At 37.7% G+C, this 24,370-nt stretch overlaps 1 protein-coding gene across 1 annotated transcript; it reads right to left on the bottom strand.

Moving 5' to 3' along the window:
* Positions 1-396: 396 nt before the first annotated feature.
* Positions 397-4,485, bottom strand: LOC145001769 (endoglucanase 6-like). Its single transcript, XM_078961115.1, has 5 exons — positions 4,110-4,485; positions 3,795-4,007; positions 3,462-3,662; positions 2,105-2,194; positions 397-2,016 (listed from the first exon to the last, which is right to left on the bottom strand). Exons 1-5 carry the CDS (start codon positions 4,311-4,313, stop codon positions 853-855), a joined length of 1,872 nt encoding a protein of 623 aa, XP_078817241.1. The 5' UTR covers positions 4,314-4,485; the 3' UTR covers positions 397-852.
* Between the last annotated feature and the right edge of the window lie 19,885 nt (positions 4,486-24,370).

Genomic DNA, 24,370 nt, shown 5'->3' with positions numbered 1-24,370 from the left:
GTAGATTTTGCAACCTTACATTAATTTAAAAAGTAAACCGATCAAACATTAGTTGTATGTACGTATAAGAATAATGAGATATAAATTTCTAGTTTAGAAAAGTTATATTGTCTGTCTTTATGCGTATGGTAATTAGAAATTAAATATTTTCTTATATTTTATTCTATTTATCTTCCTAACCTATCAAATAATGACATCCGTCATATTTAATGAAATTAATAATATTTTAGTCCACTTATTACCATTTAATGTGGGTAGAAGGTTAATAGAAATGAAATATAGAAGGGTTTTTAATTTCTGGTTGGTAATATATATATATATGTAGTTATTGATCAAATAGGTTATGATTTGTACAGAAAATCATTAAGTGAGTATTAAAAGAAGAAAACAAAAACATGAAAACAAATATGTTGCACATTCTATATTCATACTGCAAATTAAGGAAGCAATGTTGCCAAATTTACAACAGCATAAACAAAAAGAAACAGACACTCACTACTCCAAAGCTGTTTTGAAGTATAAAAAAAAAAAACAACACAAAACAGAACACAAAAAAAACAAAAACAGAACATAACCAGATCTCTCACTTTTTACCCTGTTGAGAGGTATAATTATCTTGTATACTCACCCAACATCATAAGACCTAAAATGAAGGAGGAGGTGAAAGAGGATGAGCACTTTTTATAATAAATAAACTCTCTTCACTCCTTTCTTCCTCTATTCTTCCGACCTTATTCACCAAACACTCGTAACTTAAAATTCAATTTCCTTTCTTCTTTTTCCTTTTTCTATACCTTCACATTTGATTTCTCACAAACCCCATAAAATCGTAGCTTGTTAAGAATCTTGATTTTAGGCCAATGTGTAGCTTGAAACTGACACGTCGGCGATTGGAGCACTATGGATGTACACAAACTCTATGCTTTTGCCAGCTGGCAACGAGCTGACCCACGTCGGAAACCCATAAGATCCTCCGTTAACGTTCTTGGTCAAACCCCAAAGTGGACCATACAGCTTCGATACCCAAAGGTTCAAATTCTTCATCGTCTTCCCGGATTTGTTAGTCACCACGGCGGAGTATCTGTAATATGTTTTTCCGTTAGCCACCCATGAAGCGGTAGCCTTTTGATCGATCGCAATTGGAGCGGCGGAAGCGGTCGGAGACGCTTTAGGTTTAGGTTGAACAGCGATAGGTTTAGCGACGTGAGGGATTTCAACCGGAAGTAGCTGGTTTAAGCCGGAATGACCACCGTGTAACCTGGCTAAAACTCCAAGAAGAGGAGCGTTGTTATAAGTAGCGGGTTCAGTCTGCTCGTAATTGTCACGGTGGTCGGCGAAGTTATCATAAGCATCAGGACCACCGACAATGGCGCCGGTTAACAGATTCGGGTCGCTTGCTTTCCGGCTGAACCACGTCGCGTATCCGCCTCTGCAACTCACGAACGACGGGTTAACCTTTACGGAGACGATCGAGGAACCACGGTGGTGGACTTGTTGCGGGTAGTTGTTTCCGTACCCGACCATGTAGCTTGTCGCCCTAGGGTTATCTCCGAGAACGTAATCCACCTGAGATTTGGCAAATGCGAGAAGCTCTGACGGAGCGACACTGCCGGTAGAACAACGAAGATCTTTCCTGGCGGAAGTTAAGTAGTCGGAGTAGACAGTGAGGAGGAAAGAGGCGCTGGTGACGAACTGCAAGTTATTCCATCGTTGCTGGTAAATCAAACCTCCGGGAGTCCTTTGAACATTGTGGTAACCTTTACCCATACACGAACACATAAACATCTCCGCCTTCTCTTGGTATTTCCCGAACACCGACGAGTGTTCACCGGCTTTCCCACCCATCAAAAGCTTGGCGACAAGGGTCTGAACGCCGGCGTACTTAACATCCCAACCGAACTCCGTCATCGCCCACCCGGTGCCGCCGAGGGCGTCACCGTTTTCCCCCAAGTAATTCAAGTAGTACTCTTGGTTTGTTGCCTTGTACAACCAAGCAGCTGCCCAAAGTAATTCATCCTGTTTTTTTCATAATAAATAAAATTAAAATTAAAGAAAATCGAAATGGGCAAATATGTAAATTGAGAAATATTTGGTGGTGACGTACGGCGTATCCACTGACAGATCTGTAGTACTTCTGGGCCACGGAGATGCTACTGTCGTATTTACCCCTGTATTTGTCGGCAAAATCAAACAGCTGAAAAAATGAAATGAGGAAGTTAGTGACACGTACAAGGGCAAGATAGGAAAGAAACAAAAAGTTTAAATAGTAACTATAGAGTGTGCATTAGCAGTTTGTACAGTACAACACACCGACAGTCAATGGTGTCACGTGGCAAGCGGTGACAACACTCAAGTGGTATCTTGTTTATTTCCCGTGATAGACGGGTAATTTGTTACACACTAAAAAACTAAGATTATATATTTTCGAATATATTTAATATAATACAAAATGACATTTAGCCTTACATAAATTTAAACTTGTCACTATCATATTTTATATTTATCATAGTACTCTATGTTTTGTCTATTTACTGTGTCATTTTGGATTCAATACCATTAATTTTGTGATCGATATAATGTTTTAATACTTATGTAAATGTTAAAAACATCTCTTTCAAAAAATACAAATAATGGCTAATAAACATTAAACAGAATAATATTATGCAGCTCACACTATAAGGGATGTTTTTTTGTTTATTACTTTGAGCAAAATGGAAAATATATTTAGTGCATAAATGGTAATTATAAAATGATGTAGCCATCCATGAGTTACATAAATTAGTACAAAAAATTAGACCTTTTTGTCACCATGTATTGAAAAAGAAAAAGGTATTTGGAGTAGTTTAGCATATGCTAGAAAAGTACAAAGTAGCAGAAAACCATGCATTAGATAGTTGTAAGTTAGCACAGAAATGGAGACTTCCCATGTGAAATTTGTAATGTCAAACAAACATCAATCCTTGTACCTTACGCAATAATACTTGCACATGGAGTATGAAAGCAACAATTCCTTTAATAAAAACGAAACACGCAGGAAGCTTTCTGCTAAGCTACACCGTCAACAACCAACCTGACACTATACTAACCGTCTTTATTATTTTCAACCGACTCACTAACTTACGCCTGGCCTCTTTGCTAGCATCCGCCACATTGTTTTTTTTTTGTTTTTTTTTTATTTTCAAATAAAGTTTCCAATTTATATATTTTTAGAAAAAACAGATGCAATAGGTGACTCGAGATGTATGTACCATATTTGGGAAAACTGAAACTAACATTGTGGTTTTATTTGTTAAAAGTTCATTTTTATTAAAAGTAAAGTTCTATGATTAATATAATTTTGTAAATTGAACTTAGTTTTTTTTAATCAATCAAGACAAATCCAGCAACTTGTACATTATGCATTAATAACTTGTACGATTTCAATTAGAAGATAAAGAATCAGAGAATAGTAACCAACGGACCTGGTGGGCGTGAGTGAGAAGTTCTCTCGAATAGGCCGGATTGGCGCGGCGGAACACGATAGAAGCGGCGGCCATAGCGGCGGCAGTTTCACCGGCGAGGTCGGATCCGGGATTGTTTTGGTCAATTCTGTAAGCACTTCGTGAAGTCGTCATATCCTCCGGCCTTTGCCAACAGTAATGATCTGTGTTACCATCTCCTACCTAAATCAATCACCATCAGTTTGGTTAAAACAAAACCCTAAAAAGTTAATCCTAAACGTCGCAATCAAAAAATGATTTAGACATATTAGAGCGACAATTATAATTTAATCAAATTAGGGAGACAATAATTACTTCTCCATATAGAACATGAGGTTGTGGATGAGCTTTAATGAGGTAATCAGTCCCCCACTTCACAGCATCCATGGCATGACCGAGCTCACCACTCGAAGACATTTGCGAACCATACTCCAAAATGCTCCACGACATCATGGTAACAGTGAACGCCATTGGAAGCCCAAACTTCACATTATCCCCTGCATCATAGTATCCTCCAACCAGATCCACCTACACAACAAAACCCATCGAATTACTCCCAAATATGATTCAAAAAACCCTACTTTATACAGAATTCTATTGACGCAATAAGAAGAGAGGAAGATGAGTTACCCCACTGGCTTTGCCATCGAGAAGACCAGAGTTTCCTCTCCATTTAACTCTTTGATTACCAGGAAGGTAACCAGATCTCTGAGCTTCAAAGAACAAAATGCTCTTAGTGAGTGCCTGCCCATAGTCATGTCCACCTCCCAAAGCCAAAGGTACAACCCCCAATAGCAGAAACAGTAGACCTCCCATCTTCATAAATTTCTCCATCAAAAACAAAAAAATCACAAATGTGATCTGTTCAATTGACAATGTTGGTTTGGTTTATCAGTTTGATCCGATAAACCGCTTCCAAAAATGGAAAGACTGATTCAGAGAGAGAGAGAGAGAGAGAGAGAGAGAGAGAGAGAGAGAGAGAGAAACTGAGAAGGAGGCGTTGGTGAAGAAAGATGAGCAAAAGGGGTAGTATATATGGACTATGGAAGCTTGGGTATGAACATACGTATAATTTATCTTTTTACACTATTTAATAATTGAATTTGAACGGTTATAATGAATTTTATAAAGTTAAAACAAAACCAGTTATAAATGCAATATTATTCGATCAATAAATGGTGGGCGTTTGAATTATTGTTTTTTATTTCTGGTAAATTTGAAGAGGTGAGAGAGAAAGAGAAAGAGAAAGAGACAGAACAAAAGCATGTGGGTTTTGCTTGATTTCAATCGGTGTTGGAACAAAATTTAATTTGTAGTATTTCAATATATTTTATTTTAAATCATATCAGTGAATTGCTGCAAAAAATCCGGAAGAATAAAATAATCCCAAAATTAGTTGTTATAAATTTTCAAAATCTATTTACAGTATTTGAATCTTCAATCTATCTGTTTGATATTTTTTTTTATTTAATCTTTTTCAAATCTAATATCTTTTTATAAGATCATATATTTTATAATTTATAGCATAATTTATCTCCATGAATGTTACACTTTTTACCAATTGATAAATATGAGCCTTCTAATTTTTATGTTCTTGGAAAATAACTTGACGGGTAATAAATTTTTATAATTGTACATATTTCGATACTTCTTTTCGTACACATTTGAACAAACTTACATAAAATGTTTGGAAAAAACTCATTATTACCAAAGACTATTATTTCTGAAGAAATTCAATAACTTCTCTATGACTTTCATCTGTTTGTTCTCATAGAAACCAATTTTCCATCCATGGTATCATCTTTCCTCCATTTCATTGTGTGGTCAAAAGAAAATCGGGACCTTACATATGGGATAGTTCATTGTTTCAACGGAAATCAGATCATCCTCGCCAAAAATAGTATCAATCTGTATATCTTTATATTAAATCGTTAAATGTGAACCCGACTTCAAACATGGACATGAACATTTTTTCATCACTAATTCTTCCGGCTATCACTAATTCTTCCAACTTAGCTTAACTCATCAGGTTTCCATCTTTATCGATAGTTAATTGATAATACATCTGTGATCCACTCCTTTGTAGACCTATTTTATACCCTAGGGTAGCACGGGCCAACCATTCATTTTTTTCCGTCAAATGTAAATTTAGTGTAAATATGTTGGTAATCCATGGTAATGATTTTAACGACGAACTCATCACACACCAATACCTATAAATATTGTTAAAATGTTGATGGAGTCGAGTATTAGTTAGTGTGTAACCCCTCAAATTTTTTACAACCCCTAATTTTTTATGGGTCCACTTTGTATTTCTCTTTCTAGATCTCTCAAACTTTTATCTTTATGCTCGATAATGGAATATCGCAAAAGATAGGGAATATCAGGATGTTCCATCATCGACCTTAAAGAGAATATCTTGGTGATTTCGTGATTTATTTTCCCAAAATAGGGTAGTTGGAAAGCTAAAGAGAGAAATATCATGGTAGATGTATTCCCCATTGAATTTCGATAGTGACGAGAACATGATGGGTTGAGATGGATGAGTTAGTGATGAAGAAGTTGTTTATATGCGTACTTGGAGTGTGGGAGATCCTTCAGAACAAGGGAACATGATGTATCTCTCCATTGAATTTCAGTAGCGACCGGAACATGATATGTTAAGCTTGATGAATTAGCGATGAAGTGTTTATTTATGTAAATGCTTGGATGGTGTGATCTCTTTTAAAACAATGGACCATTCCATAAATTCTTATATGAGATTTTATTTTGGTTTACCTTAGACTACGTAATAAAATGTAGGAGATATAGTATCATGGATGGACGTTTGGCATCGTCCAGAAAAGGTATGTGAAAGTCATAAGAGAAGTCGTCATAAATCTTTTAATTGATGATTATAACGATATTTTTAAACATTTTATGTAAGTTTATTGATCGATTATATAAAAGAAAGTGATTAAAACCAAGTTATTGACATAATAACACATGAAAGTTTCACGTTTGGTTTTAAATTACCATTTAACTTTTTTTGGATCCTTTAGAGTTTAGACCGTTAAACTCGAAATATACCTATCTAAAATATCATTTTTTTTTAAATCAATAGGTTTTCAGGTTAAAATGTTGATTTATACATTGACTTTAGATAGTCAAGGGTTTCATAGCCACCTAGACATATCTTCAGAAACGTAAGGAATTAAACCCATGTGAAATGGGAAAAGTTGTAACTGTTACCATTCATCTTCAATGGATGCTCCAAGACGCAGTAATTAAAGGTCGTCGCCTCTAGCTGCACAAATCATCATCCCGTCAGTATTAACTCTCGATATAATCTCTTTTTAGAAACCATTTTTTGCTCGCCTTTTGTTTTGGATATCATCTCGACACATACATCATTACTAAAACCTAACTGAACATTTTTCTTCAAATTTTTGGGTAGCCTTCGAACCTAATTAAACATTTTAATTGGTTGCTAAAATCAGTTTATGTAACCTCGAAACACGAAGCAAGCATAACCTCAATATACCCACTTACAATATACTCTATAACAAACGCCACTAGAGACCCCAAAAACAGACGTATAGTGAATCTGGTTTCCCAATTCTATGATAGAAACCGGAACAAAAAGTGAATCTGATACCGTTAGAATCGTCAATGTTTCTTGAATTGTGGAGATTAATTTTTTTGGGGGATGGATTTCAAACAAAGATTATAAACGATTCACATGTTAACATAGCGACTTGAATATATACTTTTGAGATTTCGAGAACTGATGATTCAATGTTTAAATGTTGTGTTTGGTAGTAGAACATCGTTCCTGTTACAGCTAGGATGATGGTGTATGATGCTGCAAACCATGAAATTGATTGATAAATCTCGGGTTTTCTTAGCACGAGTAAGAGATTCGAAAGTTGTTTTCGTATTATGTGATTGTATTTGCTTTTTGGTAAGTCGAGGGATTTTTTGTTTATAGAGATTGTGACGAAGAATTGAATAGTTAATAGGATTCCAAAGAATACGAACATTGTTTGGGATCCTAATAGTATGAGATATGAGAATCTTTTTCCGAAGAAGATTCCACAGTCACAGTTTCTCCGCCACCGGTCGCTGTAATTGTCGTTTCTGTTTTGATGTCTATCGTCGAAAAGGAAAAGATTATAAGAGTATGGTCCACCTGGCAATAGAATCCTTTGAAGTCAATGCACACATAAGAAATGTAACCGAAAATCTGTTAATTTTTTTTAAAAAAAATTGTATTTTAGATAGGTAAATTTCGAGTTTAATGGTCTATAAAGTACAAAAAAAAGTTAAAACCAAATGTGAAACTTTCATGTGCTATTATGTCAATAAACTAAAAATAATAACAAATTGGTTATAGGTGATCATAATAGTTTTGAAAGATCTTACGTAGTAAGTTTAGTTTATTAGATAAACTTGTAAAAAACGACTAAATTCGGTCCTTATTACCCATTTTTTCTTTTTATGATATGAATCTTTTTATTGAATAATCATATGACATTTAAGAGCTTTAATATAATGTAGTTTTGAAATGATAGAGCGGCAATAACTATGACACCTATCAAGAAATGATATTGCAATAACTATTGAAATAAGTTTAGACTAATAATATACATGAACTTAAATTCGTAGATATCGATCATTACTTTTGAAGTGTTGCTTTTATTTTTTTAATTAAGGCCTATGAGAACTAAAATTACTAAAAGTGGCAATGAGGGCATGCTTAGAGTCCGATTTTTGCAACGTTTATCTTATTTTTGTTTCATATAAAGTTTATATGTAATTATTATCAATAATAGGATAGAAGAGATGAGGTTTATGTGGAACCAATTTTGGCTATGTTTGGCCTACTAGCTGAAAAGCTACCTGATAGCCGAAAAGCTAGTTGTTAAATAAAAAACTAGCTGATAGCTGAAAAGCTAGCTGATAAAAAATAACGTTTGATAAACTAGCTAAAATATATAAAATTACATAAAAGAACATGTAAAAATATGTGTTTCTATAATTAATTAAGGAGTGTATTTGGAAACTTTTAAAAAAGCTCTTAAAAAGCTAGTCTAAATAGCTTTTCAAAACGCTAGCTTATAAGCTATTTTTTGGTTTACCAAACACGACAACACAAAAAAACTTGAAAAATAAGCTAGCTTATCAGCTAGTTGTGACGCGCAAAACACAACCTTTGTGTTAAAACGATATTATGTACATAGAAAGAGAGAAATATGAGATATAGAAATAAACTATATGTAGGTCTTGAATTATATGATAATGCATGTAGATATTTTTTAAAATTTTATAATCTTAATTGTCTCAATGACATCTACATTCGCATTACTTATTAATAAAATTAAATATGATATAGGGTTTAATGATATTTATACTTGTTATGATTAATTAATTTTAAAAACTTTATTTGTTTAATATTTTAATTTCTATCATTATAATTATTTAAAACATCAAATATTGTTTTTGTTTTTAAATGTAGCATGCAACATAATTTTGTATATAACATTACTTTTAACTATTGTTGTTATAAGTTATATAAAATAACATATTTGAAAACTTTTAATTATTTTAATTTGGTTTCAGAAATTTAACTTTTTAAAAATTTATTTCATGAATATTTTTAGTTTCTTTTATTGTAATTTTTTAAAACAATAAACATTAGTTTTATTTTTAAAGATAACATTATAATTTTTTATATAATATCACTTTTAACTATTTTTATTGTAAGTTATTTTTAAGATATTTAAAAAATGTTAATGATTATAAAAGAGAGTTTCATTTTTTTTTTTAATTTAGGATTACAATTTAGCTTGAACACTATAATTTATAACTATTAACTATTTATAAAATAGTCACTCGATTTTTTTAAGTTTAATTGAAATTTTGATTTAACTTAATCGTTTAATATTATATTGAAATTAATAATTTAACTATTATGTATAAAATAATAAATTATATAAAAACTGTGATATTTAAAATGACAATTACCCACATATGATAACATATTTAAAATAACAAGTTAACTATAATATATTAAAAAGTTAAAATAATAATTTTATAAATAGAAATAAAATATAATATTTTAATATTATAGTATAATTAATTTATTGTTAGAATTTAATTTTTGCATTAATCTAACATTATTAACCATATTATAATAATTATTAGAAAGAAATTAAAAGTTATGAAGATTTCAAATACATACAAGTAAAAATATTTTTTATAAGGATATTATTATTATTATTATTTGTGCTCTTTTTTTAATTATGTATTTGGTTTCTTAGTGTTCAAAACACAATACAACGATTGCATGATACTTTTTTCATTTATATATTTTATTATTCGATTTTAAAAATGTAGTCTATTGTTTATTTACTCATGTTATATATATATATATATATATATATATATATATATATATATATATATATATATATATATATATATATATATTTGCTCATGTTTCATGTATACATACATCTTTGTATTATCATATATGGACACCGTCATCCTTAATGGTTCTCATTGGCATGCATCTACGATGCACATCATAGGTAATAAATTGATCATGTATTTTATAAATTGATCATGTATTTTATTGTTTTCTCGTTATCTATATTATAGTGTTTTTCCCATGCCTAGTTGTTTTAGATAAATCATTAATTGAGATGAACTTCAAATGAAGTAAATGTAAAATACACATTTGAGACAATTTCATTATTGATGCTTTTTCAATACGAATGAAAACTATAAAACTAACTAACCTATTTTATTGTCCATGTAAAACTTGGAAAGAACACATTTTAATCGTCATAAAAATATAGGAAAGTATAAAAAAACACAAAAAAAATATTTGTTTCGAGTTCTAAATAATTAAGGAGGTGTTTGGCTAAGCTTATAACTTTTCATAAACACTTTTCAACTTATAGCTTATAACTTATAAGCTGATAAGTTAGGAATGACTTACTTATAGATTTTAACTTATTTCCGGTATGACACATTGATAAACTATTCATATTCAAATATTCTTTTTAACTTATACCGTTGTGGAACCGGTAATAAGTTAAAAAAAAGCTTAAAATAAGCTTAGCCAAATACCCCTTAAGAATGTTTTAAAAACATCTTACATCATGGAAAAATCATAAAACCACGAGTTTTGTAAATTACTCCATTTTTTCATCAACCATATGGATCTTCGTACAACTTCGAGACAAAACAATTCCATACATCAAAGCGGAATTGTTTCCTCGCCCTTTCATTAGAAATCAATCTGCACATATACAATTGTAGGATACGATCCAAAAGGAAAGTTCCACAAATCAAGGGATCCCTAACTATACAGAATAAGCTCTAAATTGTATAGCACATGCACTTTAAGGCGTTCATGTGTTCATCTCGGGGATCATGCATTAATAAACATATTTGCTGAACCGCATAAGTAATATCCGGTCTCGCAAATGTCAAGTATTGAAGAGCGCCTGCCAAACTTCTATAACGAGACAGATCAGCAAAGGGTAAACCGTTTGACATGTTATTTTTGTGGAGGAGGCCTTTTTATGCTTTGTTTTGTGGTAACTATCTATCTAAGCTGGGTTTTCCTGTAAGTTCTGTGGATCTTGAATGTTGGTTTACGTTTCTTTCTATAATGTTTTTGTTTACCGTTTGACATGTTATTTTTGTGCTGTTATGGTTTAATCTGTCCCGTATTTCTCATTTGAACTCATTTTCCATGTTGCCACTAATGCAATATGGTTGTATGACATATTGTTCTCTATAATTACCTTATGGTTTGTCCGGGGTCTCTGTAAGGGATTTCAAGGATTGTGATGATTTATGGTGGTGGCTTATTTGGATAGTTTGTATTTGATCCTTAAGTGTATTTGTTGACATGGTTTCTTAAGGGGTGGTGTTCCTTTGTGTAACACCCGTAGATCAGGGCTAATAAATTAGAGACGTTAAGCGTCAAAAATTACTTTTTGATGGAAGATTATTTTGAAGGAATAATCTTAATTAAGTTATAGTATATGTTACAAGGTTTCCGTGCATATAAAGAACACCGAAATCCGAGTTATAACGAAGAAGTTATGACCTGTCGAAGTTTTGCGACAAAACCGGCACGACACAACGCGACGTAAAAAGTGAATTTACGTTAGAGCGATATTTAGCCTTAGCAATCTAAATGAAAGTCTTAGAATACGTTAAACCATGAGTGTACATAAAAAGAACGCCCAAATCTGACTTCATATGACGAAGTTATGATTTTTCGAAGTTTCGACTTAGCAGTATGCAGCCCGAATGCTCGATTTGAGACCGAACGGTTTTTAGCCGAAACAATCTAAATAAGAATTGAAGATCTCATTAATTGTAGTAAAACGATAAAAAGATAGGCGAAAATGGACGTCGGATGAAGAAGTTATGATTTTATAACGGAGTTTTCCTGTCCTGGCCTACTAAAAATAAATAATAAAAATAAATTGAAAATTAGCTGACGGAGTCTAAACGAAAGTTGTAGATCGTAGTCTCACCTACGCGTGGATATAAAGAACGTTGAAAACAGAGTTTGTATGATGAAGATATGAATTTTTGAAGTTTATTTAATAATTTCGATATTTAATTTAAATAAAAATTGGCCGATATTATCCATGGGGGGAGTCAGCGACCTTATCGTCGTTACGCCCTGCATAATGAAATTTACACCCAGCGTAAATCGGGCTTTAGCCCCCTATAAAAGGAAGTCGAGTGCAGCCGATTCAGTTGCTCGTTTCTTCCCGTTTTCTCGCGTTTTTGCATTGTTTTTCGTGCAAGAAATATCCCGAAGCCCCGGTATCATTCCCTAGCCCCGAAGCAAGTCCCGAGGCCCCGAAGATCCCGAGAAGTGCAATTCCCGAGCCAAAGCTCTGCCCACGAGGAGTCCGGTTTTTGTGAAGATCTTCCAGATCTACCGAAGAATATTACTTCTACAAGTCGTAGTGTTGTCCGATCATCTTCTGATCAAGTGAGTGTGTAGTTACTTTCTTCTAACGCATAATTATGAAGTATTTTATACGAAATACGTGTTATGTGTATATATATTGTGGTTTATATGTGTGAGTGTGCGGTTACTCTCTTCTAAACACATAAATATAAAGCATTAGCTATGAAATACGTGCTATGTGTTATATATTAATTTTCTATATGAGATGGACTTGGAATTGATGTTTTTATACGGGTGTTAAATGATTTAAACTATATATGTAATTTATATCTACAAATATGTTGGGTAGAACATGGGTAGATGAAATAGTTGATGTGTGTTGAACGAATGTGATAAGAGAAAGGTGAGGATATAATGGTGATGATAATTAGGTGATGAGAAACAAGTGATGATGATTAGGTGATGATAATTAGGTAATGATAAATAGGTGATGTGAGATGAGAGGAGATACCATAACCTTGACCGGCGATATGGAAATTTGGCGATGTAGTCATCTACCAGAGTATAGATGGCGACCACGGACTATTCTAGATGACCCCGTGGAAACACCAGCAGGCTCATAACCTGTAGGTGATGAATTACGAGTCCATGCGATGTTGTGGCTACGTATTCATGCGATGATACTCTAACCCTTACTATGAATTACGAGTTCAGGCGATGTTGTGGCTATGTATTCATGCGATGATAGTCTAACCCTTATTATGACTTACTAGTCCAGACGATGTTGTGACTACGTATTCATGCGATGATCCTTAGGAACAAACATACAAGGAAATGTGATGTAAGGAGATGAGAGGTAAATATGATGTAGGAGATGACCCTTAGGATAATTCCTACTTAAGAAATAAATGGAGATAACGGGGATGGGTAATTGGGTTGATTGTTTGATGATTGAATATAATAATCATATTATTGTGGGTTGAAAACCCTATATGCTCACCAGGCTCCCAAGCCTGACCCACTCAGTTTAATTGTATCACAGGTATCGATACGAAGCTGCTTTGCACTGAGAGATTAAAGGAGATGTAAATCATTAGTGTAATTGAATGTAAGTTCTGTTTATGCTTATATGTCTGTATCGGAACATGACATCCCGAGGTTTTATTCTTAAATGAAAATACATTCTCTTTGAGAAATGTTTTGATAAGTTATTATCATATCTTGTTTTGGGAACAAATTCCGCAACCGTTTTCTTTAAAAGATTACTCTGATTTTATAAAACAAAGCATAAACAAATCGGTCTTTTCTGGCCGTGAAAATGGGGATGTCACAGTTGGTATCAGAGCATTAGTTTAAGCGAACTAGGAAATTGTAGGAAATTTCTAGACTTAAACTTAGAATGCTAAGTAATGATTGTGAGGAGTATGTCTAAAATATGTTAGGTAGTACACCTAAATTGACACAAGCACTAGTTTATTTTAGGAGTGATGCATAAAATGCTTTTATGTGCTAAATGTTATATGTTGCCATATATGATATTATTTGTTCGGATCTATGGTCTGTTGCCGACCGGATCTTGAAACCTTACGTGTGTAGGATTCTAAGCGTACGTCTACGATATTAGAACTAGCATGTAAACGTTTCGGAGTGATAAGGATGATTTGAATATCTATCGTGAATAAGTATCTAATTTCACCTTATTCGGTGTATAGATCAATAATGACAAGAACCAGGAGTGGAGCTGGAAACGTGAACGAAAATAGGAATCAACCACCTATGGTTGAGCGAGTGGCTATTGTAGCAGCAACACCTGAACAAATTACAATGGCTGGAGTGAGAACCATGATTCAAGCCATGATGGCTGAACAAAAGGAGGAAATGAGACAATTGTTGCTGAACAACAGGAGTGAACCCTTAGTACCAGTTGAACAACCTGAGCTGAATGAGGGGCAGTCGGAAGAAGGGAACTATAGTGGGACCATTGGTCAAGCCAACCCACCAATAGTTCGTCGAAACAATCAGGATGGAGACAATGATGGACGTGGATGCAAGTACAAGGATTTCATGGCATCCAAACCACCATGTCTTTCTGGGAGCCGCAAGTCATGGACTATATCTCCGAGATGGAGACAATGTTTGAAAGTTGCGAGTGTAGCAACAGACAGAAGACCGCTCTTGCAATCTCTCTGTTAAAATCTGGAGTACTGAGCTGGTGGAAGTTACTGGATGGTTCAATGCCCAAGGGGGAAGCTAGCAAGATGTCTTGGGAAGAGTTCGTGGAGCAAATGAAAATGCAATACTGCTCTGAGCAGGATCTTCTGGAAATCAACAATGAGTTCCAGAATTTAAAGAAGGGAAAATTGAGCGTCACTGAATACGCTACAAGCTTTACGGAGAAGATGAAGCTTATTCCGTACCTAATTCCAACCGAACTTTCCAAGGTCAACAAGTTTGTCAATGGATTACCAGCGGAATTTGGTCCGATAGTCAAGCAAGCAACCACTCTGAAAGCCGCCATCTGGGCAGCCAAGAATGTTGAGACCCAAATAAGGGAAAAGGGTCTAGAGAGAGTTGAAGTTGGAGGGAAAAGGAAACACGAGGTATCTTCAATGATCGACAAAGAAACCAAACTCTCGAAATCCGGAGGAAAAGATGAAACCAAGTGGTGTGAAAAGTGCAAGAAGAAGCACTTCGGAAGATGCGATGGAGAAGTGACCTGCTATAAGTGTGGTAGGATCGGTCACTATTCCAGAGATTGTACGTTGAAACTATAGATGCTAGATTGTTGTTGCGCAAGATGCTGCTAAAACTGTTGAAAGTTGTACTGTTGTTGATTTTGTTGAAAACTCAGTAGCTGCTGTTGAAAACCAAATAGGTGTTGATACCATTGTCGCTGTTGAAATTTGTTATTCTGATAATTATTCTGAATCTCCTTAAAAACATTTTGTTGCTGGTAGCCTCTAACAACTTTTACAACTGCAACATCATCTTGCATTATTTGGCATATATTAGTCGGATACCCAATGTTTAAGCAGATTTCACATGGTTTTATTGCTCGTGTAACTCCCTTTTCTTTTGTTAGTAGTAAAACAATTTTCTCCATTTCGTAAATCTAAGCTTTGAGGTGAGGATAATTTATTTCTTTAACGCTTCTTAGTTGATCAGAATACTACTTGTCTTCGTTTGAGGAATACTTCGATTCTATAGCTAGTTTCTCGACTAACTCTTGGATTTGAGTCGGTGCCGTGTCGGCTAAGGATCCACCGCTTGAAACATTTATAAATATATGTTCTATGGGTGTGAGTCCTTCACAAAAACATTAGTAGAGTTGGTGGTCGCTAATTCCATCCTGCAGACAACGAATAATTAGGTTTTTGAAGCACTTCCAATATGTATGTTGATGGGTTTTATGCATAAGAACTTTCCTATGTGCTCATACAAACCCTAATGCTTGGATCTAGTGTAACGACCCAATTTATTTATTTATTTTTTTTTTGTCAAAAAATTTCATTTTTAATTAAACACCTTGCAAAACATTTGAAAATAAACAACATTCGATCGTATCGTTTCTTAAATCATGTTACGTGTCTGAAAACCAATACATGGAATCAACCATAGTGTTAGAGAGTACAAATCCCAGAACAATCTCATAATGCGGAAAACAAGGGGTGTGTATGATGTGCTGCTACCGTGCCAGCTCCTTCTCCTTCGCTGAAGAGGTACCTGAAACCAAAACTCTAAACTGTAAGCATGAAGCTCAGTGAGTTCCCCCATAATACCACATACCATACAATCATATAATGAACAGCTAAGAGATACGGGCCTCGCCCACACTCATGGAGATACGAGCCTCACCCACACTCCGCTAACTAGGAGATACAGGCCTCACCCACACTCCGCTATCTGGGAGATACGGGCATCACCCACAGTCCGCTATCTGGGAGATACGGGCCTTGCCCACACTCCACTATCTGGGAGATACGGGTCTCGCCCACACCCCGCTACTAAACCATAACATACAAGTATCATGCAGACAACAAGTATAAACAATTCTACCACACTAGCATATATCATCATCAAACTCAACTATGAGATACGGGCTCTGCCCACACTCTGATACTATCATATCGTCTATACGGGCCGGCCTTGGTGCCTTAGACCCGTTCCTACTGGTAGGAAACTCACCTTGAAAATTAGCTACCAAAAGTCCGACTGTCGGACGTCTGACTGCTGCACCGGAAATCCTTCAGCTACAAATCCATAAACATAGATTAGCCACTCATAAATACCCACAGATCAAATGACTGACCTACCCCTGGTCCAAGGTCAACTCCTTGGTCAAAGTCAACTTCCAGTTGACTGGACTCGCCGAGTCATGGTACAGACTCGCTGAGTCCTTCTCCTACTAACCTGGTCCTGCACGTCAAGTCCTTCTTCCCACTCACTGAGTCACCCTTAACTCACTACTTGGGACTATAGAACCGACTCGCGATCCGACTCGCCGAGTTCGAAGAACAACTCATCGAGTTCCAGGAAATGTTCATATGACTCGCTGAGTCTAAGGCCACCTTCATAGAACTCGCTGAGTTGCACCTTGGGACTCGTCGAGTCCCTATGACCCATTTCCCATATAGACCAAATCCGAGGCATGCAACGCTTCCAAACCATAGATCGATGTTCCTTGGGCATGCTTATCACGTAAAGTTGCAAACTTTACGTGCATGCATGGCCCTATAAGCTCAAAAGGCAAAACCAAACTCTTAATGAGGTCATACACTCAATGGGGACCTCAATCACTTCAACCACAGAAACCTTATACTTCTAATATGCCCATAAGGTCCAAATCTGGAGTCCTTTCATAACATAGAGCATAAACACATGGAGCTTGAGGTTTTAGGGCTTGAAAACCACTAATTAAGGACAAAAAGGGGATCTAATGAACTAGTGATCAAGGTAAGAATTTTTCTAACTGAATGGAAGCTTCTCACAATGTAGATTCCGGATCTACCTCCCCTCCTTGCACATTTCAATCTCTTCCTTCTTCTTCTAAGCTCCAAACCTTCTTCACAAAGCCAAAAACACTCTTAAGAACAATATGGGGGCTAGGGTTTCGCTCTAAAGCTCTATGGAAGTGTTAGGGACAAAGGAGGCCAAGTTAGAGCATTTAAATAGGGTGCAAACACCCGAATTAGGGTTTTTGCCCAAACAGGGTCTACTCGCCGAGTCCGGGGACCGACTCGCTGAGTCTAAAGTTCAGTCCCCGCGCCTTATCCCACTCCTACTCAGCGAGTTGGCCCATCAACTCGCCTCATCCAAGGCAAAAATGCATTATTTTAAAAATGTAAATTGCAAGGAGTACGCACCGGGAACCAGGTGCTACAAATCTCCCCCACTTATCTTAGACTTCGTCCTCGAAGTCTGCTGCTCGATCCTGAAACAGCTCGGGGTAGTGCTCCATCATCTCTTCCACCGGCTCCCAAGTCCACTCCGATTCCTTCTGGTTCTGCCATTTCACCTTCACGAGTTCCACCATTTTGTTCCTCAGATCCTTCGAATTCCTGTCGAGGATTGCCACAGGCCGCTCGATGTAATTCTGTTTGTCATCGACCTGAATATCCTCCAAAGGCATCACTGCCGATTCGTCCACCAAACACTTCCGCAACTGAAAGATGTGGAAAGTGCTATGGATCTGGTTGAGTTCTGCTGGCAGGTCCAACCTATACGTCACCGCGCCCACCCGGGATACAAACCTGAATGGCCCGATGTACCTTGAGCCTAACTTTCCTCGCTTTCTGAATCAGATGACACCTTTCCATGGCGACACCTTCAGAAGAACCATATCCCCGACTTGGAATTCCAAGTCTGAACGACACTTGTCGGCATAACTTTTCTGCCGACTCTAAGCAGTCTGAAGCCTGCTCCGGACCTACGGAATCTTCTCTGTCGTATGGAGCACCACGTCGGTGCTTCCCATGACCCTCTGGCCAACCTCTCCCCAACATATCGGGGTCCTGCATCTCCGTACGTACAACATCTCGAAGGGAGGACGGTCAATACTCGCATGATAGTTGTTGTTGTATGAGAACTCAGCTAAAGGAAGATAGGTATCCCAACTACCATCGAAATCTAGCACGCATGCCTGCAACATATCCTCAAGAGTTTGGATGGTCCGCTCACTCTGACCATCCGTGTGCGGGTGGAAGGCAGTGCTAAAATGCAGATGAGTGCCCAACTCATCATGAAACTTCTTCCAAAACCTGGAAGTAAAACGCACATCTCTGTCTAAAATCACTGATACTGGCACCCCGTTCTGCGCTACCATCTCCCTGATATAGATGTCGGCCAACTTCTCTGCCGAGATGCTCTCCTGAATCGGGATAAAATGGGCGCTCTTGGTCTATCGATCCACGATGACCCATATAGAATCCACTCCTCGCGCGGTCCTTGGGAGCTTCGTGATAAAATCCACCGTAATATCCTCCCACTTCAACAATGGGATTTCCAACGACTGCATCTTGTCGTGTGGTCTCTGATGCTCGGCCTTGACCTTCCTGTAGGTCAAGAACCGCTCGACGAACCAAGCCACATCCCGCTTCATGCAGGGCCACCAATAGTCCAGACGAAGATCCCTATACATCTTTGTCGCCCCGGGATGAATGGAGAACCGGGATTTGTGCGCCTCCTCCATTAGAACCTGACGCACGCCACCAAGATAAGGGACCCACACCCTACGGTGAAGAGTCAATAACCCTTGGATATCATAGTCAAAGGAGGAAACCTACCTCAAAATCCGCTCACTCTTCCGATGTTCCTCCTTCATAGCCTCCTGCTGAGCCTCCTGAATCCGCTCCAATAGCGGAGTCACTACTGTCATCTGTAGACAGATATCTCGGATCGGTGCTGCCTTACGGCTAAGCGTGTCGGCCACCACATTGGCCTTACCTGGGTGATAAAGGATCTCGCAATCGTAATCCTTTACCACATCCAACCACCGCCGCTGCCTCATGTTTAGATTCGACTGATCCATGATGTATCTCAAACTCTTATGGTCTGTGTAAATGGTACAGCGAACCCCATAGAGGTAATGACACCAAATCTTGAGGGCGAACACAACCGCCCCCAGCTCCAAGTTATGTGTCGGGTAATTCGCCTCGTGAGGCTTCAGCTGTCTCGATGCGTAGGCGATGACATGCCCTCTCTGCATCAATACCGCGCCCAAACCTGAGATGGACGCATCGCAGTACACAACAAAATCCTCTATGCCCTCTGGCAGGGCTAATATTGGCGCCTCGCACAATCTCTGTCTCAGTGTCTCGAACGCTGCCTGTTGATCAGGCTCCCAACGAAAGACCACAACCTTCCTTATTAGCCTGTTCAATGGTACGACTATCTTGGAGAAATCCTGGATGAATCTCCGATAATAGCCTGCTAATCCTAGGAAACTCCGAATCTCGGATGGAGACTTCGGAACCTCCCATCTCATCACGACCTCCACCTTGACCGGATCTACTGAAATCCCTTCCTGGTTTACTAGGTGCCCCAGAAACTGCACCTCGCGTAACGACAACTCACACTTGGAGAACTTGGCATACAAGCTCTCCCCCTTCAAAGTCTCCAGCACCTCTCGCAAGTGCTCCTCATGCATCTTGGAGTAAACCAAGATATCATTGATGAAAACTATCACAGACCGATCCAACATTGGTCTGCACACGTGGTTCATGAGGTCCATGAACACGGCAGGAGCATTGGTGAGCCCAAACGGCATCACCACGAACTCATAATGGCCATAACGCGTCCAAAATGCGGTCTTCTACACATCCCCCTCTCTGACCCTCATCTGATGGTAACCTGAACGCAAATAGATCTTGGAGAACCAAGATGCTCCCTATAACTGGTCAAAGAGATCATCAATCCTCGGGAGTGGGTAACGCTTCTTCACTGTTACCTTGTTCAGCTCCCGATAGTCTATACACATCCGATGCGATCCGTCCTTCTTCTTCACAAACAAAATTGGGGCTTCTTAGGGTGAACTGCTCGGCCTGATAAATCCCTTGTCTAGCAGCTCCTGCAATTGTGTAGACAACTCCTGCATCTCGGGAGGAGCCAACCCATAGGGTGCCTTGGCTATGGGAGCTGCACCAAGGACTAGGTCGATCCTGAACTCCACTTGACGCTCCGGAGGTATCCCAGGCAGCTCCTCGGGAAATACATCCGCAAACTCTCGTACTACAGGCACCTCGTCCACCGTCGCTCTACCTGCCTCTCGGACATCCGTAACGTACGCGACATAACCTGCACAACCCTCCTGGAGGTAGCGCCTTGCCCTCACCATCGAACATAAGGCTGGACCTCGCTGTGGTCTCTCACCCTGAATCACCAACTCTCCCCCACTTGGGGCTCTGACTCGCACTAGCTGCTGCGTGCAGTCTATCACTGCTCCATTAGGGCTCAGCCAATCCATACCAATAATGACCTTGTTTCCCCGCAACGGAATGGGAACCAGGTCAACCAGATACCGCTCCTCAAACAATCTCAATACACAATCCCAGAAAACCTCTGATGCTCGAACCGATCGATCGTTGATAATCTCCACCTATGACATCCCCAAAATCACGGCCAAAAAAGACCGATTTCATTTATGCTTTTTTAAAATAATTTCAGAGTAAATCCTTTTGATTTAAAAGTGTTGCGGAATTTGTTCCCAAAACAAAACATGATAAAATAATATTTATCAAAACATTTCATCAAGAGATGCATTTTCATTATATAATAAAAACTCGGGATGTCATGTTCCGATACATACCATAAAGCATAAACGATAACATTACAAGTCATTCAACAAATATATACATATACAGACTTGTAAACAAAACAACTCGGTGATTCATCCATCTTACGCCCTTGCGCCACTTCCTGTAATACAAATAAAACTGAGTGGGTCAGGCTTGGGAGCCTGGTGAGCATATAGGGTTTTCAACCCACAATAAATAAATTATATTTAATTTCACTAACCAATCACTATCCCGATTACCCATTCTCATTATCCTCACTTTACGTCCGTAAAACAACATCTATCTCAAGGGACCTAATCTAGGATTTTCATCGGGACGGACATTACTGCTAAGGGGTTTCCTCAACAATAGATATCCTAAAGGCAACCATGAGGGGGATAGAGTACACCGGTGAACACATCGTTCACAACACCTACATGTTATGAACCTGCTAGCGTTCCACAAGACTGTCTAGAAGGAGTCTGTGGTCGTTATCCATACTCCGCTGAATAACTAGGTCAACAACAACAACATCGAGGCCTCTCATCTGTTTATTACACACCAACTATCTACCCATGTTCTACCAAACATATTAGTAGATAAAAATATATATTTTTATACATAGTTTAAAACCTGTATACCATTTTCATTCAATATATATTCCACATAACAGATGAGGCACACCCACATAACACGTATTTCATAGAAAATAAATCAGATCCATGAGATAGAAGAAAGTGAATATACATTCACACACATAACAACAAAATATACACATAACACGTATTTCGTATAAAATACTTCATAATTATGCGTTAGAAGAAAGTAACTACACACTCACTTGATCAGAAGATGATCGGACAGCACTACGGCTTGTAGAAGTAGTAATCCTCAGCATATCTGGAAGATCTCTACAAAAATCGAACTTCTCGCGGACAGAGCTTCGGCTCGGGAATCGCACTTCTCGGGATCTTCGGGCTTCGGGACTTGCTTCGGGTCTCGGGAATATTACCGGGGCTTCGGGGTACTTCTGGCACGCAAATCGATGCAAAACGAGAGAGTGAAGAGAGAAAAATAGCAAAAGAACTCGGCAGCCTCGCATCCTATTTATAGGAGGCTGGAGCCTCGGAGTACGCGGGGCGTACTGCCTCCGAAATCCTCATTGCTTACGTATCCGAAGTAGTCGAGTGCGAGGTGTGTCATGCTTCGCTGTACGCGGGGCGTACATTAGTACGCTGGGCGTACTTCGGATCAGATCGGTGACTTCCCTTCGGATAAGGCCGGTTTTAATAATTAAATTTAATTATTAATTATTTAATAAATTTCGAAAATTCATATCTTCTTCATACGAACTCCGTTTTCGACGTTCTTTATATCCACGCGTAGGTGAGACTACGCTCTACAACTTTCGTTTAGACCCCGTCGGCTAATTTTGACTTTATTTTTATTATTTATTTTTAATAGGCCGGGACAGAAAATTTCGTTATAAATTCATAATTTCTTCGTTTGACGTCCGTTCTCACCTAACTTTTTATCGCTTCGATACCAACAACGAGATCTTCGATTCTCGTTTAGATTGCTTTGGCTAAAAACTACTCGATCACAAATCGAGTATTTCGGGCTGCATACCGCTAAGTCGAAACTTCAATAAATCATAACTTCCTCATACGAAGTCAGATTTTGGCGTTCTTTTTATGCACGCTCTCGATTTAACGAACTCTACGAGTTTTTTTTAGATCACTAAGGCTAAATATCGCTCTAACGTAAATTTCACTTTTTACATCATTCAGCGTTGCCGGTTCTGTCGCGAAACTTCGACAGGTCATAACTTCTTCGTTATAACTCGGATTTCGACATTCTTTATATCTTTGGAAACCTCGTTTCAACTAATACAACATTATCCAAAGATATCAAGTTTATTTTACACTTAAATTTTGATGCTTATTTTTATTCTTAATTAATCAAACCACATAATTAAGTAATTGAGCACAAAACACATAATACTCAAATAATACACTTCTATTATTTCAAAACGGGTTACAAAGGTTAACCTAGACTATTATATCAACATTAATGACAGGCCCAGAAACACAGACATTACACCACCTCTCAAGGGCAATCCAACCTGCCCGAAGACTCAGGAAACTTCTTCCTAAGCGCAAGGGAAACAAATGATCGGGTAGCCCCCGAATCGAACAACACCTGAATTGGGATACCGTTCACATGGAATGATCCTAAGCAGAGCACATACACATAACATATCAACATTACAACAACATAACATAAAAGCATAAATAAAGAATCATACCAGTCACCACATCGGGTGTGGCGCGTGCCTCATCGGTAGTCAACTGAAAGGCCCGGCTCCTCACTACTGGAGCCTCTGTCTTGCCCTGTCGGCCATCTGTGATCCTCAGAGTCGCGGAGCATCCGTCTCATTTCTTCCCTTTGTTCAGCTAGCATCGCCTGGATCATGGCTTGAACTCCAGCCATGGTAACTGGCTCAGGTGCAACTTCTTCAACAATAGGTATTTGCTGAACTACTGGGGGTTGGTTCCTACCTCCATTTGCGTTCATGTTTCCGCTACGGGTCCTTGCCATCTTGATCTATACACCGAATAAGGTGAATTCAGATCTTTATTTAGGAGAGAAGTTTTAAATCGTCCTTATCACTCTGAAACGTTTACATGCGAGTTCTAATATCGTAGTCGTACGTTTAGAATCCTAAACACATAAGGTTTCCAGATCCGGTCGGCAACAGACCATAGATCCGAACAAAATAATAGCATATCATGCATAAAGCATTTAGCACATATAAGCATTTTAGGCACAATTCCTAAAATAAGCTAGTGCTTACACCTCACAATCATCGCTTAGCATTCTAAGTTTAAGTCTAGAAATCCTACAAATTCCTAGTTCGCTTAAACTAATGCTCTGATACCAACTGTGACATCCCCAAAATCACGGCCAGAAAAGACCGGTTTTGTTTATACTTTATTTCAAAATCAGAGTTATCTTTTAATAAAAGGGTTGCGGAATTTGTCCCAAAACAATAATATGATAAAGATTTATCAAAAGCATTTCCATAGAAATGTATTTCATTAAAAGACTCGGGATGTCATGTTCGTACAGATCAAAAGTATAAACAGTACAATATAAGCCTTACTACATTATTTCATATCTACAGG

The sequence above is a fragment of the Lactuca saligna genome, chromosome 6 (assembly GCF_052625555.1).
Source record: "Lactuca saligna cultivar CGN05327 chromosome 6, ASM5262555v1, whole genome shotgun sequence".
Lineage (NCBI taxonomy): Eukaryota > Viridiplantae > Streptophyta > Magnoliopsida > Asterales > Asteraceae > Lactuca > Lactuca saligna.
The sequence above is the reverse complement of the archived record's forward strand: the minus strand, read 5'-3'. Positions and strand labels throughout refer to the sequence as shown.